The sequence below is a fragment of the Takifugu flavidus genome, chromosome 2 (genome assembly GCF_003711565.1).
Source record: "Takifugu flavidus isolate HTHZ2018 chromosome 2, ASM371156v2, whole genome shotgun sequence".
NCBI classification, from domain to species: domain Eukaryota; kingdom Metazoa; phylum Chordata; class Actinopteri; order Tetraodontiformes; family Tetraodontidae; genus Takifugu; species Takifugu flavidus.
In genome coordinates this window covers 19,067,102-19,089,258 of record NC_079521.1, presented here as the reverse complement: position 1 = coordinate 19,089,258, position 22,157 = coordinate 19,067,102, and the positions used below count along the sequence as shown (strand labels likewise).

General features: G+C 47.4%; 1 protein-coding gene and 2 long non-coding RNA genes across 4 annotated transcripts; all 3 read left to right on the top strand.

Annotated features, from left to right (window-relative positions):
• The first annotated feature begins 414 nt into the window (after positions 1-414).
• Positions 415-2,738, top strand: LOC130521620 (uncharacterized). The gene is made up of 2 exons (XR_008949392.1): positions 415-790; positions 2,304-2,738. It is a non-coding gene; the product is annotated as an uncharacterized LOC130521620 (long non-coding RNA).
• A 2,563-nt stretch (positions 2,739-5,301) lies between these two features.
• Positions 5,302-9,455, top strand: LOC130521530 (uncharacterized). Of its 2 annotated transcripts, none has more exons than XR_008949358.1 (5): positions 5,302-5,377; positions 7,557-7,625; positions 8,300-8,429; positions 8,593-8,874; positions 9,345-9,455. It is a non-coding gene; the product is annotated as an uncharacterized LOC130521530 (long non-coding RNA). The 2 variants fall into 2 exon arrangements; XR_008949356.1 differs by having other exon boundaries at positions 5,302-5,413.
• A 2,123-nt stretch (positions 9,456-11,578) lies between these two features.
• Positions 11,579-15,528, top strand: rcn1 (reticulocalbin 1, EF-hand calcium binding domain). Its single transcript, XM_057025140.1, has 6 exons — positions 11,579-12,025; positions 13,222-13,415; positions 13,483-13,661; positions 14,867-14,927; positions 15,110-15,309; positions 15,379-15,528. Exons 1-6 carry the CDS (start codon positions 11,799-11,801, stop codon positions 15,484-15,486), a joined length of 969 nt encoding a protein of 322 aa, XP_056881120.1. The 5' UTR covers positions 11,579-11,798; the 3' UTR covers positions 15,487-15,528.
• Positions 15,529-22,157: the final 6,629 nt, after the last annotated feature.

The following is a 22,157-nucleotide window of genomic DNA, read 5'->3' as shown; positions in this document are numbered from 1 at the left end:
TCTCAGGAAGACACCGTGACGGCGCAGGTACGGGCCAGTCACGACTGGCTGTGTTCGGGCCATTATTTGGAGGCGCAGCCATTAAGAGGTCTCGATACTGTGCAACGCAGCAGGGTGCTCGACATGCGCGCTGGAAACCGCACGGCTCGGTCCCTGCTTATCAGCCTGTCAATAAAACGAGATGGGTATACAGCGGTCGAGCCAGGTGCTCCCTTTCCCTTCCCACACAGCCGCGCTCTCCAGAAGCAGATCAGGCGTAAACGCAAATCTGTCCAGCCGGTTTTCCCTCTGCCGTCACCACGCTGCTGCTGCACACCACCCCCACCCCACCCCACCCCCACGGGATCCTCATTTCTAATAGATGTATGAGAACTCTGGCGCTCATCAAAATCTCCACCAATCCGGAGTATGAGCGCGGGTTCCTGCCAGTAAAGGCAGCAGACACAGTTGTGCTTACAAGCTTTGGAATCGGGTCCCAAATTCACAGAACTCGAATAAAAAAGCCACGTTTCTTGGGAGGCTTCGTGCGCGTCCCGGGGACCTCGCCAATCACTTGCTGATCAAAATCTGAGGCAAATTGTGTCATGTTCGACCTCCCCTCTTTAGCCACGCAGAACATCATGCTGCCATCTCTCTACGCCTCATGAGCTGATTGTTGACTGTGGCAGACAGAGAAAGAATGTCCAGGGGACCCAGCGCGAGGGTGATGCTGCGTTCAAAGACGCACGTCCCAGCCAAAGGAGACGGAATAGAGCTCCAATCTGCAATGGAGATTCATTGCAAAGAAAAGGTAAGTTTCACGGTTAATCCTAAATTCTGAATCTTTTGGTCTCTCTAAAATAGCTCCGGCTTGGATGTGGAATCGTGCGTCGAAACACGCCCAACTGTGTCTTAACGTTAAGTGGCTATAAAAAGGTGTTTTCCAAAGTTGGGAGCTGATGCCGCCAGAGTGGATGCGATGCTCGGGCCTGCTGGGCTGCTCACACAGCAGGCGCGTGGCGAGCAGAGATGTTTGGATTGCTCATCTGATATTTTCAATTTAAGACGTAGTGTCCAAAGATAATATAATTACACCTCCTCCCTCTCTCGAACACACACACACACACACACACACACACACACACACACACACACACACACACACACACACACGCACACTCACACACAAGCACATATAACACGCTCCCCCCTCTCTCGCGCTCTCTTTCCCCCTGTGTGAAATGTTTTAATAAGCCCTACACGCTCTGTGTGCAGAGTTTGATTTGTTTTCTCTCCATGCTCCCCGGCCCTGGATCGAGACATTAGCCGAATTCCCTCGGGGTGATTGGATGCAATTTGTCCGGAGTAGACAGGCACGTCCTGGATGTTAGGAATTCACTTTGGCTCAACGTGACAAGTCTGACTTCGATCTACAATTGCATCTGAATGTGCAGTCAGCGGAAGGATCCCATGCCATTAAGTGTTCTTCTCCCTCGATTATTTCCCCCTTTCTTCATAAAATAAGGAAAATTTCCATAATGGCCGAATTTGCGATACCTTCGGAGTGCTGTGGTGAGGCGTGTGCGCGTTGCCGCTTGTGCATCGGTGGCTGCGCGTATGGTCAGTTAGCCAAAATAGACTGGAGAGACAAGGTCGAAGCGAAGGGATATGATGCCCCAAATCTATGACCCTTTAAATTAGATTAAAGATTGACAGCGTGTTGAATTAAAAAAACAGAAGACTGACACCTGCCACACAGGCTTGCGCGTGATTGATTCTGATGCTTCGTGTTGGCAACAATAATGCTGCTGTTTGTTGTGTGTGTGTGTGTGTGTGTGTGTGCGTGTGCGTGTGTGTGAGTGTGTTTGCTTTCCCCCCCTTTGCGCAGGGCTGAGTGCGCGCGTTTATCACTCGCTTGCCAGGAGTGGCTGAAGTCAGTGTCCGTGTCGCGCTGTGAGCTGACAGGGGAAAATGGGAGCTAACGAGGTTGTCAGATGTCCTGACAAGACAAATGAGAGCTCGTCACTCCGCGCGCTTTAATAACGTTTAATGGAAACGTATTGCACCGTTCAAAATAAAGTGTTGCGCGCACGGGGGATCCAGCCACGGCGCAGTCAATTACGCACGGAGAGGTGTGCGCGTCGCTAAAGGATGCTGGGCCGGATCTGCGCAGAACCACAGGGTTGCATCGGTGTGAGTCCAATCAGCGCGCGCGGCCAACAGAAGGATTCCTTCCGCGTTTCTTACTGTCAGTGTGTAATTAGCTCATCAGTCAATAAGAAAGTGACCATTTAAGTCACAGCTTCTCCCTCTCTCTCCTTCAGAGCGCGTCATAGCAACTGTTGAAGAACACACTGGCATCTTCTTACTGATCCCATTTCACCCGAACCTCGGTGTCCCGGCGGGAGCAGCGGTTCACGTGCACGCCTCCATGTTCAGATGAAACTCCTCTCCCGTTTCATCCGAGCGACCTTCTGCTGCAGCGGTTCAAAATGCTGAAATGGAACCTGTCTACTTTATTAATTTACAGATGTGATTAATTTGGTTGTCGCCCAGAAGGTGCGCGTGTCGACTTGCGTCTGCGTCACCTGCTGAGTCACCTGGACTCAGGTGGCTTTTGTCACCGGACATAAACGGACCTGGCGAACGGCGCTTCCAAATGAGCCGGGGAGAAAATTCAGCCAGAGCATCCAGGTTGTTTCTACGGAAGTCCTTTACTCAGTGTGATTAATGTGAATTAAAAACATAATTGCACCCTCTTTGCATGATTGCGACATTTCATTACCGCGCGCTCAGGCTCGCCCCTGCACGAGTGAGTGACAGGTGACGCCCTGATCGTTCTTTCCAGGTGGAGGAGGCTTAAAGTGCGCGCAAAAAATAGACATAATTCCACTAATGTCATCACCTGGTCTGTGGTGAAGCACGAGCATCGGCTGCGGAGGAGCGCACGAGGGTGGAAAGGTAATTATACCGGTGCGCACGTGACAGACACACACAAAAAATGTCCAAATAAATCCTCACGTGATGCCAGTGCTGCGCGCATGGAGGCCAAACGGGACCTTTTGAAAAAGAAAAAAACCAAACCCCGACCAAGCCCGTGGCTCGGAGCGCGCGACAGAATATAAAACAAGCAATGTGACAAACTCACGCAGATCTGGGTGATATGGATAAATGGATGCAGCGGCACAACCGCTGCACGTGGACCCACACTGATGACTGGGCCGTGTAAAACAACACACACTAAATCAGGCAATAACGACGACAAACCGTCTGGAAAATGGACGCGCACAGTGCAGCAAGAAATCACTTCGCTCCTTCTCTGCGTCCGCGTGACAAATCCGCTCCTGCAGTAAATATTTTGAGGATAATTGAACTGATTGTTATTTGCAGTTTCTCTGTCTGAATAGAAAAGCGGCGCCCTCATAATGGCTTTCAGACCATTGGCACAATATATTGTGGCATAATGTGGCGCGTTCTAAATGGCCAACATGTAATTCTCCGGAATGTATATTTCTACGGATTTGCTGTTTTGGTGTTTTCTTTCTCCTTTAGGAAATAAGACTTGGGTCGGGAGGTCAGATCCAAACATTTTCAAATGTGAGAGAAAAGCTCCGTTAAAACGTGGCACAGGTTGACCCCCAACACTTTAGTCTTAAAGAAACTCCGAGAGGGAAAACGTCCTCAGTCTGATGGAAACAAAAGGGTGGCGAAGAAAAGCAGGCAAATGTCTATTTGACAACATGTTTGTCACTTCTTCTCGGGGCGCTTTTTTGTACCTTGAACGTACAGATTATTGAGGACTCCTGTGTGAAAAATAAAGATAAGTTCCGGGTCAGTGCTTCACTATTGATCTTATTCACTCCATTCCTCATAGGCCGGTTATTCAGCAGCACCCCGCTGTGGATACACACTACATTTCAGCCACGTTAAGCCTACAAACTGGATACAGAAAGGCTTTATCTGGGCCTCGAAACGTTTCTAAATCTAATCACAAACGGGACCGTAATTAGACAAGTAATTACCAGCGTAATTAACAGCCTCTTTCTGCTCGCTGTGCTTTGATATGGATGGGAAGCGAGCGCGGGCGCTTTGCGCACGGGCAGAGGCAAACGGCAGCGGATAAAGTCTTTATTATTATTGCTGGAAACCCATCTGGTAATAGCCTTGCCCGAGACCTCCTCCCCCTTAATCAAGGTTTAATTAAAGACGGTTGAGGGCCATGGAGAACATGAAGGCCAGTAATTAAGACTAACATTGGACCCTAACAGATGCAACCCTCCTCCTGCGTTGGCGCAAAGAACGCACAAACCAAGACGCGCACAGTCTTGCGCACACGTGTGTTGCTCGCCAAGATTGAAAATGAGGCTGAAACCACGTTTATCAACACGAAAAATGAGGAATAAATACAAAATGGGAATAAATCGCGAATTTAAAGCAATTCCTAAGAATTTATGCGCCAAACCCCACATTTCAAATCCCTTGTCTGGGTGTTTGTTTTCATATTTGTTTGACGTGTATTGATTTTAAGGCATCTCTGGGCTTTGTGTCGCTGGGGAGAGAAAGCCCCCGGTCACCCTGCATTAGTGTGATGCCTGCGCACTCTAGCAGGACATCTGATGACCCGAACGGAAATGAGATTTCAAGAAAAAGCTTCTCATGATTCTATTTGTGCGGTTTTTTATTTTTATTTTTTGCAGATTCATCATTGAATTATTAGTATTTATTTATTTTATTTTATTTTATTTTATTTTATTTTATTTTATATTGCGAAAGATCATCATGCTCTTTCCAAAGCAGAGACTCATGAACTGACTCCATTTTTTGACCGTGCGTTTTCGTGTTCTTGCGCACCAGGTTATTCCCTCAGTCGAAGGATGAAGTTTTAAAAATTGTCATCAGATGAGATAACAGATGGGCAGAGGTTTGGCCAGAGTCCCCCGCAAAGCTCCCCGCATGCTTAAACACCACTGGACACAGGCTACACGATGGCTGCACTTTGGCTTCTCAGCCTCGTCACAGCTGCTTTGGCAACCGGCTAAAAAATGGCTCGGAGATCATTTTAAAAGCGACTCATGCAAAGAGTTGATATTGTTGATCAGAGTGAGGAACCCAAGTCCACATTTCATCAGTACTGCATACAGAATGCCTAACAAAGTGTTTTAAATATTAATGCAACTAAAATACTTATTTAAGACTGCAGACCACAATATTTATTTCACAAAACGTCAAACGCGCCGCGCTTCACCCGTGAGGCGCCGTTATCGCCACTTGTAGATCTTTTCTGCCCCCTAGCGTCTAGTGAGCTAACTACCAGAGCTGGACCGGGAAGGTCGTTTAATAACTTAATCATTCTGCTGCTGGCTTTAGCTTTAATCCTCTGAACCATCGTGGCTTTCAGGTGAATTACTTTCTATGACACAACTGCTTGTGAAATGTGAGTATTCTGGTTTACTTCATCGCAAGCAGGGCAAACGTTTTGTTTCATGGATTTCGCTTTTAAACTTCTCACCTAAAGACTTAAAACTACCGTTGGAAGTAGTTTGGCTGTTGGAGTGTCTCCGTGTCAGGCCTCGGGCTGCTGCATGAAACCATCTTGTAAATGGCGGCTGACATATATTGATGTATTGTTGTCATTGTCCCAGATTGTGCAGTGATGCAGTTAATGCTTGTATGTAGTTCCCTGGCACGTCAGTCGAAATGACCCCTCAAATGTCTGAGTTTATGTTGGCAGACTGCACCCATCCACCAGGAATCTAATATGTAATAAATAGCTAATACCTGCGGAAATGAAGAATACACCACATTTACCGCTAAAAATAACAGAATGCTCCATGTATTATATTTATACTGTACCGCCTCTACTGTTTAATCCCGGTTTAACTCCTACCTGGAATTTACATTGGAATTGAAACTCGTTGGATGAAAAACACTTGATTAGAGGTTGAAACTAACCACCACTGCATCACTGGTTACAGCAGAACGGCGTTCTAAAACTTTCTCTTCCAGGTTCATCAGTAGGGCGCAGGCAATTAGCCATAATATCCCGTTAATGTTAAAAGAATGAGGCTTAATTTTCCATCTGGTTGCATGGACAGAAATGTCAAACGTATTGGAATGAGACCGTTGCTCAAAAGGAGCCTGCTTGATGAAAAAGAATTATTTTTTTTTGCTGCCCATGCGTAATTTAGCCAAATAATGGTCTGTGAGACTGGAAACTAATCTCACCCCCAAATCATCTATCATACACTGTAGCTATAATGAGTGATTTAACTGAAAATACAAAGATTTCTGATCATTTGGAGGAATAACTTCACGGAATCTGCACCAGGACGACGCGTTTCCCTTAAAGGAGCTGAGTCTCTCCCTCCGTACGCACGGAGGAAGGCTGGCTTTTACTTGACAACCCGCGCCTTTAAGTGCAGGATTTAAGTGCAGTGTTTTATCTACACCTAAGATAGCCACGGCCCTGGACGATTTAACAGGCAATTTAACCGTCCGTGTGTTAGTGAAGCTGTCTGAGCTCCGTTCTCTGCCAGTGTGCCACGGCATGATGGATGTCGGCAGTCTGGGGCTGGCTGAGGACACACACAGACACACACTAGCCTGCTGAATACACAGACACGCCGCCCCGCCATATTTCCCCAATACAAACGCATATGGGCCAATCCGCAGCCAAACCTCCCCTCCATTAAGTCAACATCTTGCGCTGGCGGTTGGAACAGTGCGGGGCTGGAGTCGGGTCGTCCAAATCCGTCAGTAAGAGGAGGCAGAGGCGTTTGTCATCTTCCTCTCTGGGCACCATCCTCCTAGAAAAGGGAGAGGGGGGACAGAGGGTGGTGAAGCTGCGCAGCATCTGGCACTGGAAGCTCCAGCTGCAGGGAGAGACGGGGACAGGAGCTCCGCTGCGGCCCAGGGGAGACGCTGCAGCCAAAAGCGCCCCAGCGTCACCCTTATCTGCTGGGAAGGAGAGAGGGCTGGAGCTGGAAATCAGCAAAAATATTATTATTATTATTATTATTATTAGAATCATTATTATTACTATTATTATTATCATCATCATCATCATTATTATTCACTGGAGTTCTGATTTGGTGCTCTGAGAAATTTGCCACACATAAAAGTGCAGAGGTGTAAAGAAAGTATCGTAATCACAAGTGACTAATGACTGTGAGCAAAATGCCACCCAAGTGCTGACCCACACCCAGGCCAGAGTCACGCAGCCCAACCAGGCCCCCAGACAGTCTTTAGCATCGTCAGCACACAAATGATGCTCAGCCAGAGGCACATTTAGCACCAGACCCCTTTGGCCTCTGAGTGCGCTGTGTCTCCGATCTTTGGATGATTCAAAGCCCCAGGACTGCGTTTAGTCTTAGCACTTCATGTCCTGTAGTGCATTCAGGGCTCTGAGTGATGGGAGGAGATTAATTTAGATGTTTGGAGGGAAGACGACTGAGAACATGCGTTGCTCTCTTATTGTGAAATGTGACCTTTATGCAGGGAAAATCTGGGGGGCTGTGTGGCCCCTCTCCTCAATCTGCGTTGTCCTCTGGGATTAATTAACCTCATTCTTCCATTAGGCCTCTGGGAGTTGTACTTCTTAGATGGGAGGCCGCGCAGCAGACGGCATCCAGTGTTATTGTGATCAGGTAGGCCCGCCCTGGCTTTGTATGAAATATTCTCATATTTTAAATCAAGAATGTGCATTTTTAAGAGACAACAATTAGCCAAAAATGTGTTTGATGCCAGTAATGATGCGTCTGACTGGGGCTGTCTTTAGCTATTGTCCTCACACGTCTCTGTGATAAATGTCATATTCCCAAAAGAGAGGAGGCACATTTTTATTATTTTCCCGCCTCAAAATTGGCCGATTAAAGTCAATCATGTGGACGGCTCCAGAAAGCCAGAGGGTGCCAGCTCACGCGGCGAGCACCGGTCCCCGCAGTCTCATCATCGCGGCCCCCAGACGGCCCAGACGGTCCTGCTCTCCAGCAGCAGCAGCAGCAGCAGCAGCAGCAGCAGCAGCAGCTCGGGCTAATCTGCTTCTCAAGGCCTCCATTACGACCTGTCAGGGCATAAATTGACAGTAAATTGCCACACGTTTATTAACAGGGCGGTAAAACAGCGTCCTTAACCGCTTTGCTCTTCCCCCAATGACCAATGGGATCAATTAAGATGTGACATGAAATGATGCTGCTCCAAAACAAACTGCCTCTAACACACACACACACACACACACACACACACACACACACACACACACACAGGTCTACTGCCATGTTGTTGTTTCTTGATGAGCCTCCAGACAAACGCATCTTTGCAGTCCTGAAAACGTCCTGGCTCACGCGGAGCTCTCTGCCTCTGCAATATTCCACCCTAATTACGGGAGCAAATGTGTTCAAATGGAGGCGATGCTGCTCCCTGATCCCTTCTACACTAATCAGTATGCTGAGGTATGGCTGCCAGACCATAAATTGTTGACTTAATTAAAAACCAGGACCCCTCTGTCATCTAATTACAGGGAGAAAAGGTTATTGCTTCAATGCAATTTTCCAAATATGATTCCCTCACAGTTATTAAGGGCTCAGTCGTCCTTTATTGTTTCCGATTTTTCAGTAAGGGAATGGCTCCGGTGACAGACGTAATGACTCGGGGAAAACGCTTCATCTCGATGGCGGCCTGGCACGGCCATTTGTCTAAGATAAGTGGAGCGGACAGCGCCGTGGAAATGTCACGGGAGGCATGCCATGATTGGCTCCACTTTACAGTTGTCATTAAACAGAGCAAAGGTTTCTTTTCTCCCATGTGGCACCAATGAGAAGTTTATTAATCTGTGCAGAATCGGAGGGCCTGTGGAGGGAGAAGGCTCCCTCATGAAATCCTCTGCTTTACCTCCAGGTAAAAATGATCAACGCTGTGATCTCAGAGCAAGTGCGGGGAAAATCCTACACATTTACTGCACAGCTGCAGTGACACAGGAACGTTTGACTAAACTCAAGATTCAAGATTCAAGAGTACTTTATTGATCCCTTTAGGGGGTGTCCACCAGGGAAATTAGCAGACAGTCGCCGGTATTTTCCAGAAAGGCATGGCCAGTCAGTAACAATGGGCTCTAGCCAAGGAATTACAAGCCCAGTGGCCCTTTGTTATTGTCATCTATACTTGATTAGTCAAAGCAAACAGTTTTAATTAATGAAAAGTATCAGCCTAAACAAAGCAGTTGGAGGTGTGCTTGAAGTGGAGTTGTAGTTCATCCTCTTAAATTAGGTTTGTGGGGAATGCTGATCTTCTCGAGTCTGGTTAAAGTCCATTATTATGATCCGGATCCTCAATTTCTGCTTCCCTTTATTGGGACTTTGTTACTTCAGGGACTCACAGTTCAACACAATGTCTCTGTTGTCGGCTCCTTGGATGACGGTGAAGAGTTCCCAAAGAATGGCTTGGGGGGGCAAGAGCTTTCATCTAGCAAACATGATTGGAAAATCTTTGTTTTCTCAACTCATTAAAGAATTATTGATAAGTTCAGACCGATTCTTTGTGCTCCAACGAATCAAACATCTCCTTCTGCATGCACACAAACAGAAAATCCCCAATCAGATTTAATAAGCACATTTGTGAGCGTGGGCTGTGCAGCGAGCGGCCGCAGCAGGCCTGTGTGCCCCGGACATTAATGCTCTGTGTCTCCCACCATAGGGTTTTCTTAATTACATTAACCAAATGCCTTCTGCAGCGTGTGTAATCTCATGGTTAACTGAACATCCCTGTAGCTGCAGACCCCTCCCTCCCCTCTGCTCATTCCTCGGTGAAATATTCATGCGGAAAAACTCCTCACTCACCCACTAAGATGCAGACAATTGGTCAGCAGCACCAGTGCAGTTTAAAGTGAATCATAATTTTGGCCTCATTTTAAATACATAAATAGAATGTGCTTTAAAAATGCCGTCTGGATCAGATGATCAAATAAGTGACGGGCTTTATTCAAGGTCAAACACCTTGACTTGACTGAAACATTCAGTAATGGGACTGTTTTAATCAAAATTCTGAATGTTTCGAAAAGAAGGATGTTAATGCACAGTTGTGATGATTTCAGAACAGAAAAAGCAAATTTCTTCATATATGCACAACACGCTAATTCAAATTGACTAGGCAGTACTAATTTAAATAAATTAACTATTCATTAATTGAATAAAGATGCTAGTTGGCTTCAGGGCCCTTTCATAATCATAAACTGGGGTGTACTATTTATGCAAAACAGCAGAGTGCCATGTGCTGGCTTATTATGCTACTGATGAATGGCAAAGTACACATTTCTCCTGCCCAGAAGAGAGGATGAGGCATGGCAGCTTCAGCAAGTCGTTTCCAGGGTTTGGAGTCTGCTCGCCCACATTACAGCGCGTTGAGATGCGTCTGAGTAATGTGACTCTTCCCCAAGCCCCTCCCCCCTCATGGCACACAATAACGCAAAGATTTCTGTTGCTTTTGTCCGTTTATTTCATCTCAAGGGGATTTGATATTTTCCCTGGAAATCCTGGATTTTAACTAGTTATATACTGTAACCTGTTAAAACATCAGATGGACAAATTTAAATATATATAAATAAATTTGTGCTGCTTATTCTAAGATGACATGCAGGTCAAGGTCAATTTAACATCCCATGGGGAAATTTGTTTAACTGCCAGCATCCAAAACAAGTCACTAGCTGCATAAAGAACACTGCAACCTAAACACCATGACACACACAAGAAAAGTCCCCTGAGAGTACGACATGAAGTCCTTTAGAAGAGACATGGAACTGGGGAGGGCTGAGCTTTCAGGTCTGTCAGGAAGAGCTGCCGATACTGAGGAAACAGCAGAAGAGTTGGGATTGGGGAGGTGTTGTGCTGCAGGTTCTGGACGTGCATCATGCTGACGTGTACAGTAGCTTCACAGAACCACCAATGGAGCCTTTATTTGGTGCCCAGCAACGCCTCCCTTCACCTGTCAGCTCAGCCACCGAACACGGATCCGGATGTGAGGATCAATTTTTTTTTTTGGTTTGTTTTCCTAAAGCACAACTTTTTCTATTTCGACAGCTGTTGTTTCTAGTTTTGAATGCGCTCGATTAAACGCAGAACGATGTAACGTAAAGCGTGAGGGTAATGCAGAGCTTTACATCAACCACGAAACACTGGGGAACAATTATAAAGGTCATTAATAATTATTTTACATGTCTAATATAATCAAAACCAGATCAACCTTTCAAAACCCTACAAACCCCCAGAATGTCTTATTTGTACCGGTTGGATTGTGTCGAACACAAATAACTATTATAGATTTAAAAATATAGTGCATTATTGAACTAAAAGACATTTCTTATTAAAATACTCGATGGCTTGAATCAGGCCTTTAGGTCAGAGTGAAATGTTCAGCACATCTAGTAAAGGACGTTTTTAAGCGTATTAAAAGTGAAGGAATGTGATTTGGGACCAAAGCGCGCGCGCGCTTCAGCCTGCAACGTGGCGCCTGAATCGTCCGCGAGTTACCGACATGCCGTGGACCAATGGGAGGGCTCGTGGCTGCGCGCGAGCGCGGGCCCTGCCTCGGCGGGCGCTGTGATTGGCTGCGCTGAAGGCGGCAGGAAACTTCAGTTTGGTTGCATCTTTACTCCGGAAAGAGAAGTCGTTTAACCCGAAACGGCCTCTCAGCGGACCCGAGTGCGGTTCGGGTCCTTGACACGCTGCGTTTGGACCTCCAGATAGGAGCATTAGCGTTTGGAGCTAAAGTAGCTGTTAGCCGCCCGCTTCTTGTGTGTGGTGGAGTCACGGGGCCTCTCCGAGGACAGCATGGACGTCTTGGGCTTCATATGTGCCGTGTTCCTGGGCACCGTCGCGCTCCACGCGAAACCCACCGTAAGAAAAGATCGAGTTCTTTATCAGGACCCAGAACTGTTGAGACAGGCGACGAACGAGGACAACAACAGCTTCCAGTACGACCACGAGGTCTTTCTGGGCAAAGAGGAGTCCAAAACATTCGATCAGCTGAGCCCCGAGGAGAGCAAGGACAGGCTGAGGTAAGACCCACCGAGCTGGACGGAACCGAGCTTGAGCTGTGCACGTCAACTCACGTGCACTGCGGTGCGTGCAACCCTTTAAAGACATTAAACTTTAACAGCGTAAACACGAGTGCCTGAGAAAAGTGTGCAAGGGACCTGCTGCTATTGTGCCTTCCGCGCGTGCGCGCGCGCGCCCAGCCTCCTGTGTTGATCATAGATCAGCATTAATGAGGAAGCTGTAGGTGATGAGGAGTTGTGTGGCAGTAGCCGTGCGGGATGGAGGCCCGGCCCACCACCCTGGAGATGGTGCAGATGACATGTTCTAACCCGGTGGGAGGAACCCTGGAGCATCACAACGTGGCAGCCAAGGTCCAAGAACCCCCACAGGCACGCTGCTCTTTCAGGAGCTTTCCTCTGCCCCCCCCAAATGTACAAGTCCAAAAAGTACACGTTGTCCTACACGTATTACGCTTAAAAAATTATCCAGTTTGCAGACGTTAATCTCATTTTAGTTGAAACGTTGTCAGTTTGTCAGATTTAAGCCATGAAGTTGCAAAAAAAGTTTGATTTTTGTGGTTTTTTGCTGCCCTTTGAGTGAGTGAGGCGGTAACTAATGCCCTAACCATAACCATAACCCTAGCCCATCTAACTATACGCCAGGAAATGGTGATGGAATATCTTAATTTCACTCTATGAATAAGGAATAATATTCCAAAAATCAAAGCCAGTGAATGATATTTTAGGGTTTTTAAAACCCGTCTTGTCTTCTCCACCAGACCCTCATCCCAGCTTTGGTTCTGCTGAACAGAGACTCCTCAGAGTGTGAATATCATTTAAAAGGAGCCTTTCTCCTCCTGCATCGCCACTGCTCCGTCCACTGGTTCACGTGCGCTTCAGAAGCATCAGTCACTGGAAAAGGGGTCGAGTTTGTGCTGATTGACCAAATATGTTGTTGTTGCAGAGGAGGCAATAGATTTTCAACATGTTGTGCAGCCCTAATATATTATTTACATCTCACACACACACACACATATATTATTTACATCTCACACACACACGTATATATTTATGTTTTTAAAAAATCCCATCTTGCCTATATTTGCTCTCTCAATAGTATGCAGGTACACGGTAAAGCGTACCGATGGAAACTCTATTTCCTGTTTATTTGTTGTGGTTTGAAGGTAATATCTCATCCTTATTCTAATGTCTCTCAGTAAAATTGTAGATCGGATCGACGGCGATGGGAACAGCTACATCACCACGGACGAGTTAAAAGCGTGGATAAAGCGTGTGCAGAAGCGTTACGTGTATGAGAACGTGGCGAAGGTGTGGGCCGATTACGACCTCAACAAGGACAACAAGATCTCGTGGGAGGAGTACAAGCAGGCCACGTATGGATACTACCTCTGTGAGTACCCCGCCTCAACGCTACTATAGATGAAAACGCCATTAGTGACGCCCACGTTCCGTCTCAGCTAACCCGGAGGAGTTCGACGAAACCACCGACCAGTTCAGCTTCAAGAAGATGCTCCCTCGTGACGAGAGGCGGTTTAAGAGGGCCGACTTGGACGGGGACTCGGCAGCGAACAGAGAGGAGTTCACCTCCTTCCTCCACCCCGAGGAGTTCGAACACATGAAGGATATTGTGGTTCTGGTAAGCCCGTGTGACGAAGCGCTCCCGCCGGCTGTGTGGGGCGGCCTGCTCACACGTTCTGATGCTATAGGCTGTAAAATGTCTTCACGCCACGTTTTACTGGAACAGATTTTAAATACATTGTATTTTAGTAACTCCTCAATTAAACTTTAATTCAACCAGGAAATAATTGGCTTTCCATATTTTTGGAACATGTCCAGTGGGACGAGACCGGATGTCCCATTTAAGGTTCAATCTTTAAATATAAATTTGGCTTTATGGAAGCGTTGCGTGGCAAATGTTAGCAGCGCTGCACTATGCCGCTCCGTTCATTAAAGTTGTACTACCCATTTGACAAAGTTAATAATTCATCTGATCTTTCTGTCACCAAGTGTTACCAAAGAACCATCTTCACTGATTGTTGTGAACCTGGTTGGAGCTGATAAAAGGCTCTTCTACAGTGGTCGGGGCTGTTTGGGAGACAGAGGGACTTTATGTCATAAGTAGTCACCACCTGACACGACCACACGGAAGCTGCATCTCATCATATGAGCTCCTTTGCATTCCTTCTACATCTTAAGGTGTTGGGAGTCTGAATTGGACTCTGGTCTATTTTAGAACTTACAGAACCAACCGCTCAGCCCCTATTTGAAGTCTGAACTTGTAAGTAATGAAGTCATCATAAAAGTCCTCCAGCTTTAATGTGACCTTCATGCAGCCGTCCTGGTAGAGCAGGAATGTTTCTAATAATGATCAACATGCCTGCGGCTCTTCTATGATGGATGGATGATGGATGGATGGATGATGGATGGATGATGATGGATGGATGGGTGGGTGGATGATGATCTCACTACTGAGCTAAAGGACTGGCGGAGCTTCTTTCAGCACCCATTAATCATTCAGGAGGGTTCCGAGCCTCCACCTGCAGGAAAGCATGCATGCCCTGATTTGAGTCTGTGTAGCTGCGTGCGTCTTATGCCCAGATGCATTGCAATTACCCCACATGCACTGAATACGTGTGTGGATAATGATCGGCACACACGGCAGGCCTTTACTCAACAGTTTAGTTCGCTCCACTCTGTCACATCGGCCACCAGCTCCCTCTGCTCAGCGTTCCCCCACAGCGCGTGACTGTCGAGGGGCTTCAGCCTGAACTGACCCTCAGCTCTTCATACCTGCCTGAGGCCAAACGCTGGTGTCAACCTTTGACTGTCTCTCCAACACAGGAAACCCTGGAGGACATTGACAAGAACAGCGACGGACACGTGGATGAGGACGAATATATTGGTGAGAAGTTCCCAAAAACAGAGGCCAGAGGATGGCGACAGACAGACGTCAGTAGCAGAAGCTGTCAGTAGGCTGTGGATGGTCGTCGTGGCTGTTAAAGGAAGATAAAGTCTGGATGTTGAACTGTGTTTTAAATCAAACATAATTTCACTTTTATTGTTTTTACCTTCCCACACCTGCAGCTGACATGTTTGCTCATGAGGACAGGGGTCCCGAACCGGAGTGGGTCAAGACCGAGAGGGAGCAGTTCTCCGACTTCAGAGACCTGAACAAAGACGGCAAGATGGACTTGGATGAAATCCGCCACTGGATCATGCCGCAGGACTACGACCACGCCCAGGCCGAGGCCCGACACCTGGTGTACGAGTCGGACAAGGACAAGGTGCAGTGACAATGTCTGGTTCTGCTGTGGCTCACCACGCGGATTATCTAAACCTTCTTACATTTTCAGGACCAAATGCTGACTAAAGAGGAGATCCTTGACAACTGGAACATGTTTGTTGGGAGCCAGGCCACCAACTACGGTGAAGACCTCACCAGGAACCACGACGAGCTCTGAGCTGTGTGTGTGTGTGTGTGTGTGTGTGTGGTGTGTGTGTGTGTGTGTTGTGTGTGTGTGTGTGGTGTGTGTGTGTGTGTGTGTGTGTGTGACCAGCGCTGGAGACGAGAGCCGTGGGGGTCTGCCCCCCCAGGAACACTAAAGGGAGCCCGAGCCCTGACCACCTCTCCATTAACGGTGCCTTGCTTCACCGCCTCAGAAAGGTGTATTTGAATAAACCTGTAAATGACGAGTCCTCTCATCGGGGGCCCGTTTGGGTCGGCAGCATCAGCCAGATGGGAACATCGGCCCAGTCCTTCAGAACAATGACACTATTGATGTTTCCTGCCAACAGCTCAGTGTTTTAAAGTGCATATTTCTGTCTCTGCTTCAAACTTGGACTGGGATGTATTTATTGCAGTTCTGCTCAGCAGGACGTTTTATGGCCACTGAAGAGGCCAGAACATCCAACCTTCTCGAGTGTCACTTGCAAGGAAGAGTTTCCTCTTCTTTCCCACGCTTCTTGTTTTTTTGTTGCATCAATCGAGCGGTGACTTTTTTAATGTTTCTTTTGCTGTATCGGCCTTTTTAGACTTGTTTCATTATTGTTTCAGTTTTCTGCCTGGAACTTTGCTACACGTGTAACTGAATAAGCAAATCTTCAGGACTTTATTGAATAACACTTTAATAACTGTTGTTAAACGTGGAATCTGAGGATTTTACTGGCGTCTTTGTGGGTTGAAAACAGTTGCGAATGGATCCAACATGCGAGTGCATGGAAATGGCTTCAGCTCTCTTTATCCAACCTTCCTGGGTTTGGGGTTTGGATTTTTTTAGAACAAAGTTGCAAAGTTCCATTTTGCAGCACCAGTGCACCCAAGAGTCCGGTCCAGGTCCGAGCCGATGGCCATGGGGAGACGGGCAGTTCCGTGACGACGTGTGCATGTGCTCAGCAGAGACGTGGCCACGCGGCCTCTCCCTCTGCCTGCTCACGTGCAACATGGATCAATGTGTGCCAGTTAACGGGGGGGGGGGGCTCATTAGGAACGAGGCAGGGAGCAACGCGCTGATGGTGGCGCTGTTTTAGGGTTCTGCTGGATTGTGGGTTCCATCTGAAGACCAAGAGCTTGATTTGAAGAGACGCAGAAGTGGACTTTTCCGTTTGGGTTTTTGGGAGGGTCCTTTGTTTCTTCCATTTTCACAGTATTCATCGCTGTCACATAACATAACTGAGACTTTGGTTCCTAAATCCTGGCATTGCTCCAGTTCCACAGCAGCGTCCAAAACCCAGATTTCTCTGTCTTTTCAGACAAACTGCTCACTGTCGCAGCATCGTTCCCAGGGGAGGGGCCTCCTGGAGTGAGACTTGAGCTTTTTCCAAATCATTTCCAGCCATTCTGATAGCCATTAGATAATAATAGCCGCTCTATTGCCTTGCTAAATAGCGTGGGGTCAGTGTTGAGTCACACATTTGAATAATTGGGAGGCCTTAAACACTAAGCGGCTTAATGTACTTCCTGCAAATGGCGTATGAGGTTTGTCATGTGTCAGGGTGCATCTGCGTGTCTGGACCAGCGCGTGGTCGAGGTGGACGGCTGCGTAGCGCAGAGACGCAGGAAGGACCTCGGCGAGACGAGGACTCACGCCACGGCGGGGCCCTTCCTCGCGGTCATGATAAACAGGCTGCTCCTCCGGCCTATGATGGGTGGGTCATCATTCACACTGGGGGAGCGTGTTCAGTAATGCCTTCAGACAGGCCTCATATGAGTGTCTGCGTGGATCAGCCGCTCTCCGCTGATAGTAATGAGCCCGTGGGGTGGGGGGGGGGTCAGAAACAGTCCCCATCCAGTATTATTTTCACTTAGTCCTGTCCACTTGCAGTCTTTTAGAGTGCGCTTGTTAAGTTTGTGTCTCAGCCATTAGCAGATGAAAATGACTGCTCCGGATCCACCCCTCCCCCCTCAACTTGCCCCTTTTTCTGACTCCTACCATCAGGATGCCCCATTTTTTATCCAAACATGTCCGCTCTCCCTCATCTTTGTCTTTTAACTCTGGTGTTTGTTCCCTCCGCCCCAGGGAGCGTGTAGCCCAGGGTGTTTGTCTGGAACGGTCTTTAGGACATCTGACCCGTCCTCTGCTTTCATAACAGCCCATTATATAAGAATGTGCAGAACAGGAAATATGAAGTCTATGAAGAGTTCCGTTCATTATTGAGCTGTTGTTAGCGATTATATTTCATTTTATAAATGGATGAGAGCTTTAAAATGAATCTTGAACTTTGTTGTGACGTTCCCAGAACAAACATTTAGTGTTACAGCCCAAACTGGTGAAAACCAAAGAATACTGTGACTCATCTTCAGATTATTGTGCATTATTATCCATTTCTGGGATCTGCCTGTCTTTTACACTGGAATGTACCAATTAGAATGAAGTCTGGCACCTTTCAGAGGGCTGAGCTTCAAATAAACCTTGTATCTATGGTCAGAAGAACCTGGGACAGAAGGGTCCCGCTGGTTGACTGAAAGTGATGGAGCGGCCCCCTCAGGGTCCAGATCTCAATCCCATCAAGCAAATTTGGGGAGTTAAAGGTGGAAATACCAAATATTCCAGTCTTTGTTTTAGCCTGCCTCAGATTTCATGAACGTTATGATATGAGATGATATTTTGAGAGCCAAAATAGCTCAATCAATATTTAGGAGCCTATAGCAAAATAGGCTCTTAAATATGAAACTAATATCATATAACATGTTGTAGCAACACTATAAAAGTGATTAAAATCTTCACCAAGGCTAAATCGCCCAGCCTTTCTGGATTTTGACTTAATAATTAGAGCTTTAGCATGGTGAATGCTGACCTTTGACCCCATTTTACCCGTTTTATTTTCTGTGTTGTGAGCTTTTAAGACCACCCCCGCTGTTGTGTGGTTCTGTATGCGTGTCAAGTGAATGTAGGCGAACTCAGCGCCGTGCGTGTTTCTGCTGCTGGACAATGGAGCTGGAAGGAATCCGTCAATCAGGTCCGACCCGAGAACCTTCAGCGGTCTCTGCAGAGTTCTACTCCCCCTGGTGGCGGCGCTGCAGACTGACGCCAAATCCTCCTGATTTTATGTGCACATCAATCCACGACAGATAGGGGATCGGCCGTTAATGACTACACAATCAGAGAGGAGCCTTTAAAGAGCCATACATTTCAATTTAAGACCCATAAACCTAGTGAGTTGGGGCCTGATTGAAAGTGCCTCTGGAGTAATGGAAGACCTTTGAACCCTGTTTCTGGATGACACAAAGTCAGGATGGAATAGCTTTTATGTGGCTACTGTAGCCACCCAGTCATGCTGACAGGCCTCTGCACATCATCCTGCAATGAAACTTCTTAAGTTCCAATTAAAACAGGTGCAGTAACTTTGTTTGGGCTTTCAGGTTCCTTCAAAATGTCTCTCTCGCTCCAGATGTCAGCTGGCCTCTCTTTCCTCTGAGCCTTTCTCTCGCTCGTCCCAGCATCTGTAAACCTCTGGAATGGAGAGAGGAGGGAGCGGGGGCCCTCTTTCATCCCCCCTTCCCCATCCCACTGTTCCTCGGGGGTTTGTAGGGTTTGTGATCTTGTGTCTCACATGACAGAGATATGTCTAATCCTGTTAGGCATTAATATCTTACACTGGAACAGAGGAGACAGCAGGAGGGAGGGATGAAAGAAGGGATGATAGAGGGAAGTGGGGAATAGTTTAAAAGCTCCCTCATTTTCTGCCCCATTTTTTTTTTTTTTTGAGGATACATCCGTGTGTTTATGTTTGTCCCTGTGTAATCTCGTGGGATCTCCCCGGCTGCTGCCAGCATGTCACACAGACTCCTCTCAAGGTGTTTTCCCCTCGCTGTCTTTGTGTATCTGCTGCAACTCTGCTCCGCGAGTGTGAAAGTTTACCCTCTAGGCCCAATCTGAGCTCCAGGCCCCACAAGGCCTCTGCGGTCCCAGAGCTCCTACACGCTGGAGCCCCTCAGGCTTTACCACAGGGAATAACACCGAAGAACCCTTCAGCCCTTCAGCAGCTTTGCACAGGAGAGCTCGCCCGAGGGGGGGGGGGGGGGGGGGGGGGTTGTCTGGGAATAGAAGAGGCAACATGCTTCACTTCACATGCAAACTATTGCTGACAGCGCCTCCTGTTGGTCCACCATTGTTTTTACATGTGGGACCTTCTCGTAACCCCTGTTGAGGCTCTTCTCTTGGGCCTTGACCTTGTTAACAATCCCTTGGGGTCCAGTGAGGCTTCTGTGTGCTACATGTGCACTGACCTTTTGTACTCCCAGAGGTTGAATAATGTCTTTTTGGCCCACAGCAGGAGCTGTGCAGCAAAGCTCCTGGGAATGAGCTGATGGGAATATTGAAAAATAATGTTAGTCCTGATCAGACTGACATGTAATATGTCCTCCAACATAGACTGCAAATAAAGATGGACTACCTGAGAACTCCTCCCCAACGAGGCTAGCATGCCGATGGCCCTCTTGTGGCAGGCTGCAGTAATATCACACCTCCACCTTTTGATTTAGGCAGGACTCCTCAAATCAATTGTGATGGATTCTGTCATTAATTCTATAACAGCTGGTGTTTGTTCATGGGTTCAGATGAACTACTGCAGTCTTACCTACTATTCTTCTTCAGTAGGGGGTGCTGGAGTCTATCCCAGCAGTCACTGGGTGGGAGGCAGGCAGACACTCTGGTCAGGTCACCGTCCAGCAGAGGACACACACACACACACACACACACACCCAGACCCAGGAAACTGCGAGTGTCTACTGCACCACAGTACTGCTCCACATTCCTCATGTAGATTGTCCTAAAAACCAAGCCAGCTATGAACTGCAGCGGCCTGTTAGCCTCGCTAATTGTGCCGACTGGCTGCAGATGACATCACCACCATGCAACGATGAGCATTAGTGAAAAAGTAGTTCCTCCATCTGCCAGTGATTGTCACTGTAGCGCTTAAAGCATGGATGTAAAAAGGGCTTTGAATTATGCTTATTTACAGGCTTTTCACGCCGCCTGTGAGAGCAGGGCCTCACATTTTTGGCGGGCTGTGCATGGAAATGGAGGCTGTGAAGCTAGCACGCCTGCTGTCCTACAGATGTCTGGAGCTTCGAGCTACCAGGTGTACGTCACCTGAGATTACGCACGCTGACACCCCTTCAAGGCAAACAGCCAGGCAGTACAGCTGAGGGGGCATCTGGTGGCATGTGCACACGCAGTCATGCATCGAGATGGTTGCTAAGAAAGTTGGCAGACATCAGATTTTCCACCTCCAACCAGAGCCTCAACTGAAGGGATCCGGTGGATCGCCGAAGTGTCTGTAGTGATGATGATGATGATGATGATGATGATGATGATGGGCCTTTGAAAGCACGCGTCTCCAGTCAGGAATGAACCGGAATGAGTAAAATGCTCAACTGTCCCTCTGATCTTCTGCCCCCTGCAGAGCGAGAACACAGCGAAGCCCTTGTTAATCAACGCGCGTTGGATTAAAAAGCAGGAAAAAAGGGACATCACAGAGATTGTTCGCAACCATTCAGTGGAAAAGAACCACGGCTTCACATGAGTGACCTGTGACCCCCAAACAGCAGAGCGGCATTTTAATCTTTCTGCTCATCTAAGATCTCCTGAGTGGAGACATGAAAAGTGAACAGATGTGTGTGCAAGTGCTGCACGCACTGGGGGGCCAACAGATAAATGCGCTGTCCATGGATGAACATGCAGCCAGCAGCTAAATACAGCACATACCGCACGTGTGTGTGCATGTTTACATCGCTTCTCCAGGTATGTGACATCATCAGCCCGCAGAGTCATGCAGCAGCTCCCACACGCACACACACACACACACACACACACCACACACACACACACACACATGCACAGGGTTATATTTTATTAAAATACCTGCTTCACATGATTTGTCACCCTCCAAACATTAGATGTGAACACAATCTGACCTATAACTTAATCCACCAGTTGTGTTGCTGATGTGCCAGCGCGTCTGTTGATCATTGTCTGTTGATCATTGTCCTTTGATATTATTATTTCTTCATTTATTTTTCATGTTTATTGTGTGACGTCTCCATGTAGACCCATCTGCAGGGATAAAAAGACTTAGACTGCCCCCTTGTGCCTCAGCTGTGCATGCTTGTGTGTTCTTGCAAATGCTATATTGTGGACCAAAACACTTGTTTCACTAGCAACGTGAGGACATTTTGACTAGTCCTCTTCAACTTCAAAGATCTGATTGAGGGTTTACACTTGTTTTAAAGTTAGAATTTGGGATAAGGTAAGAGCAGGGCTTACATGTTGAGTTGTGATGGGGAGGTCAAGGGTAAGGGTTAGAGGTTAGAGGTTAGGGTTAGGCTGGGGTGAGGCCTTACTTGAGATTTTTGTTAGGACTTTAGTTGAGCTGTACAAAAGAAAATAAAGCCGTCCGTGCAGGCGTGAGTGGTCAGTAGAGCCTGCTGACACTAAGCTATGTGTCTTTTTAAAGGAGATTTATCAAGCGCCAGATGTTCCTAGTTACAAAGATGTGTGTCAGAGATTTAGTAGGGTGAGACCTGCACCCTGTCAGAGTCCGGGTGAGGTGCTGCTTCACTGTCTGACACACCCCCCCCCTCACCACCACCACCATTTGTTTTTGGCCTCTTAACCTGGCAAGTCCAGCACAT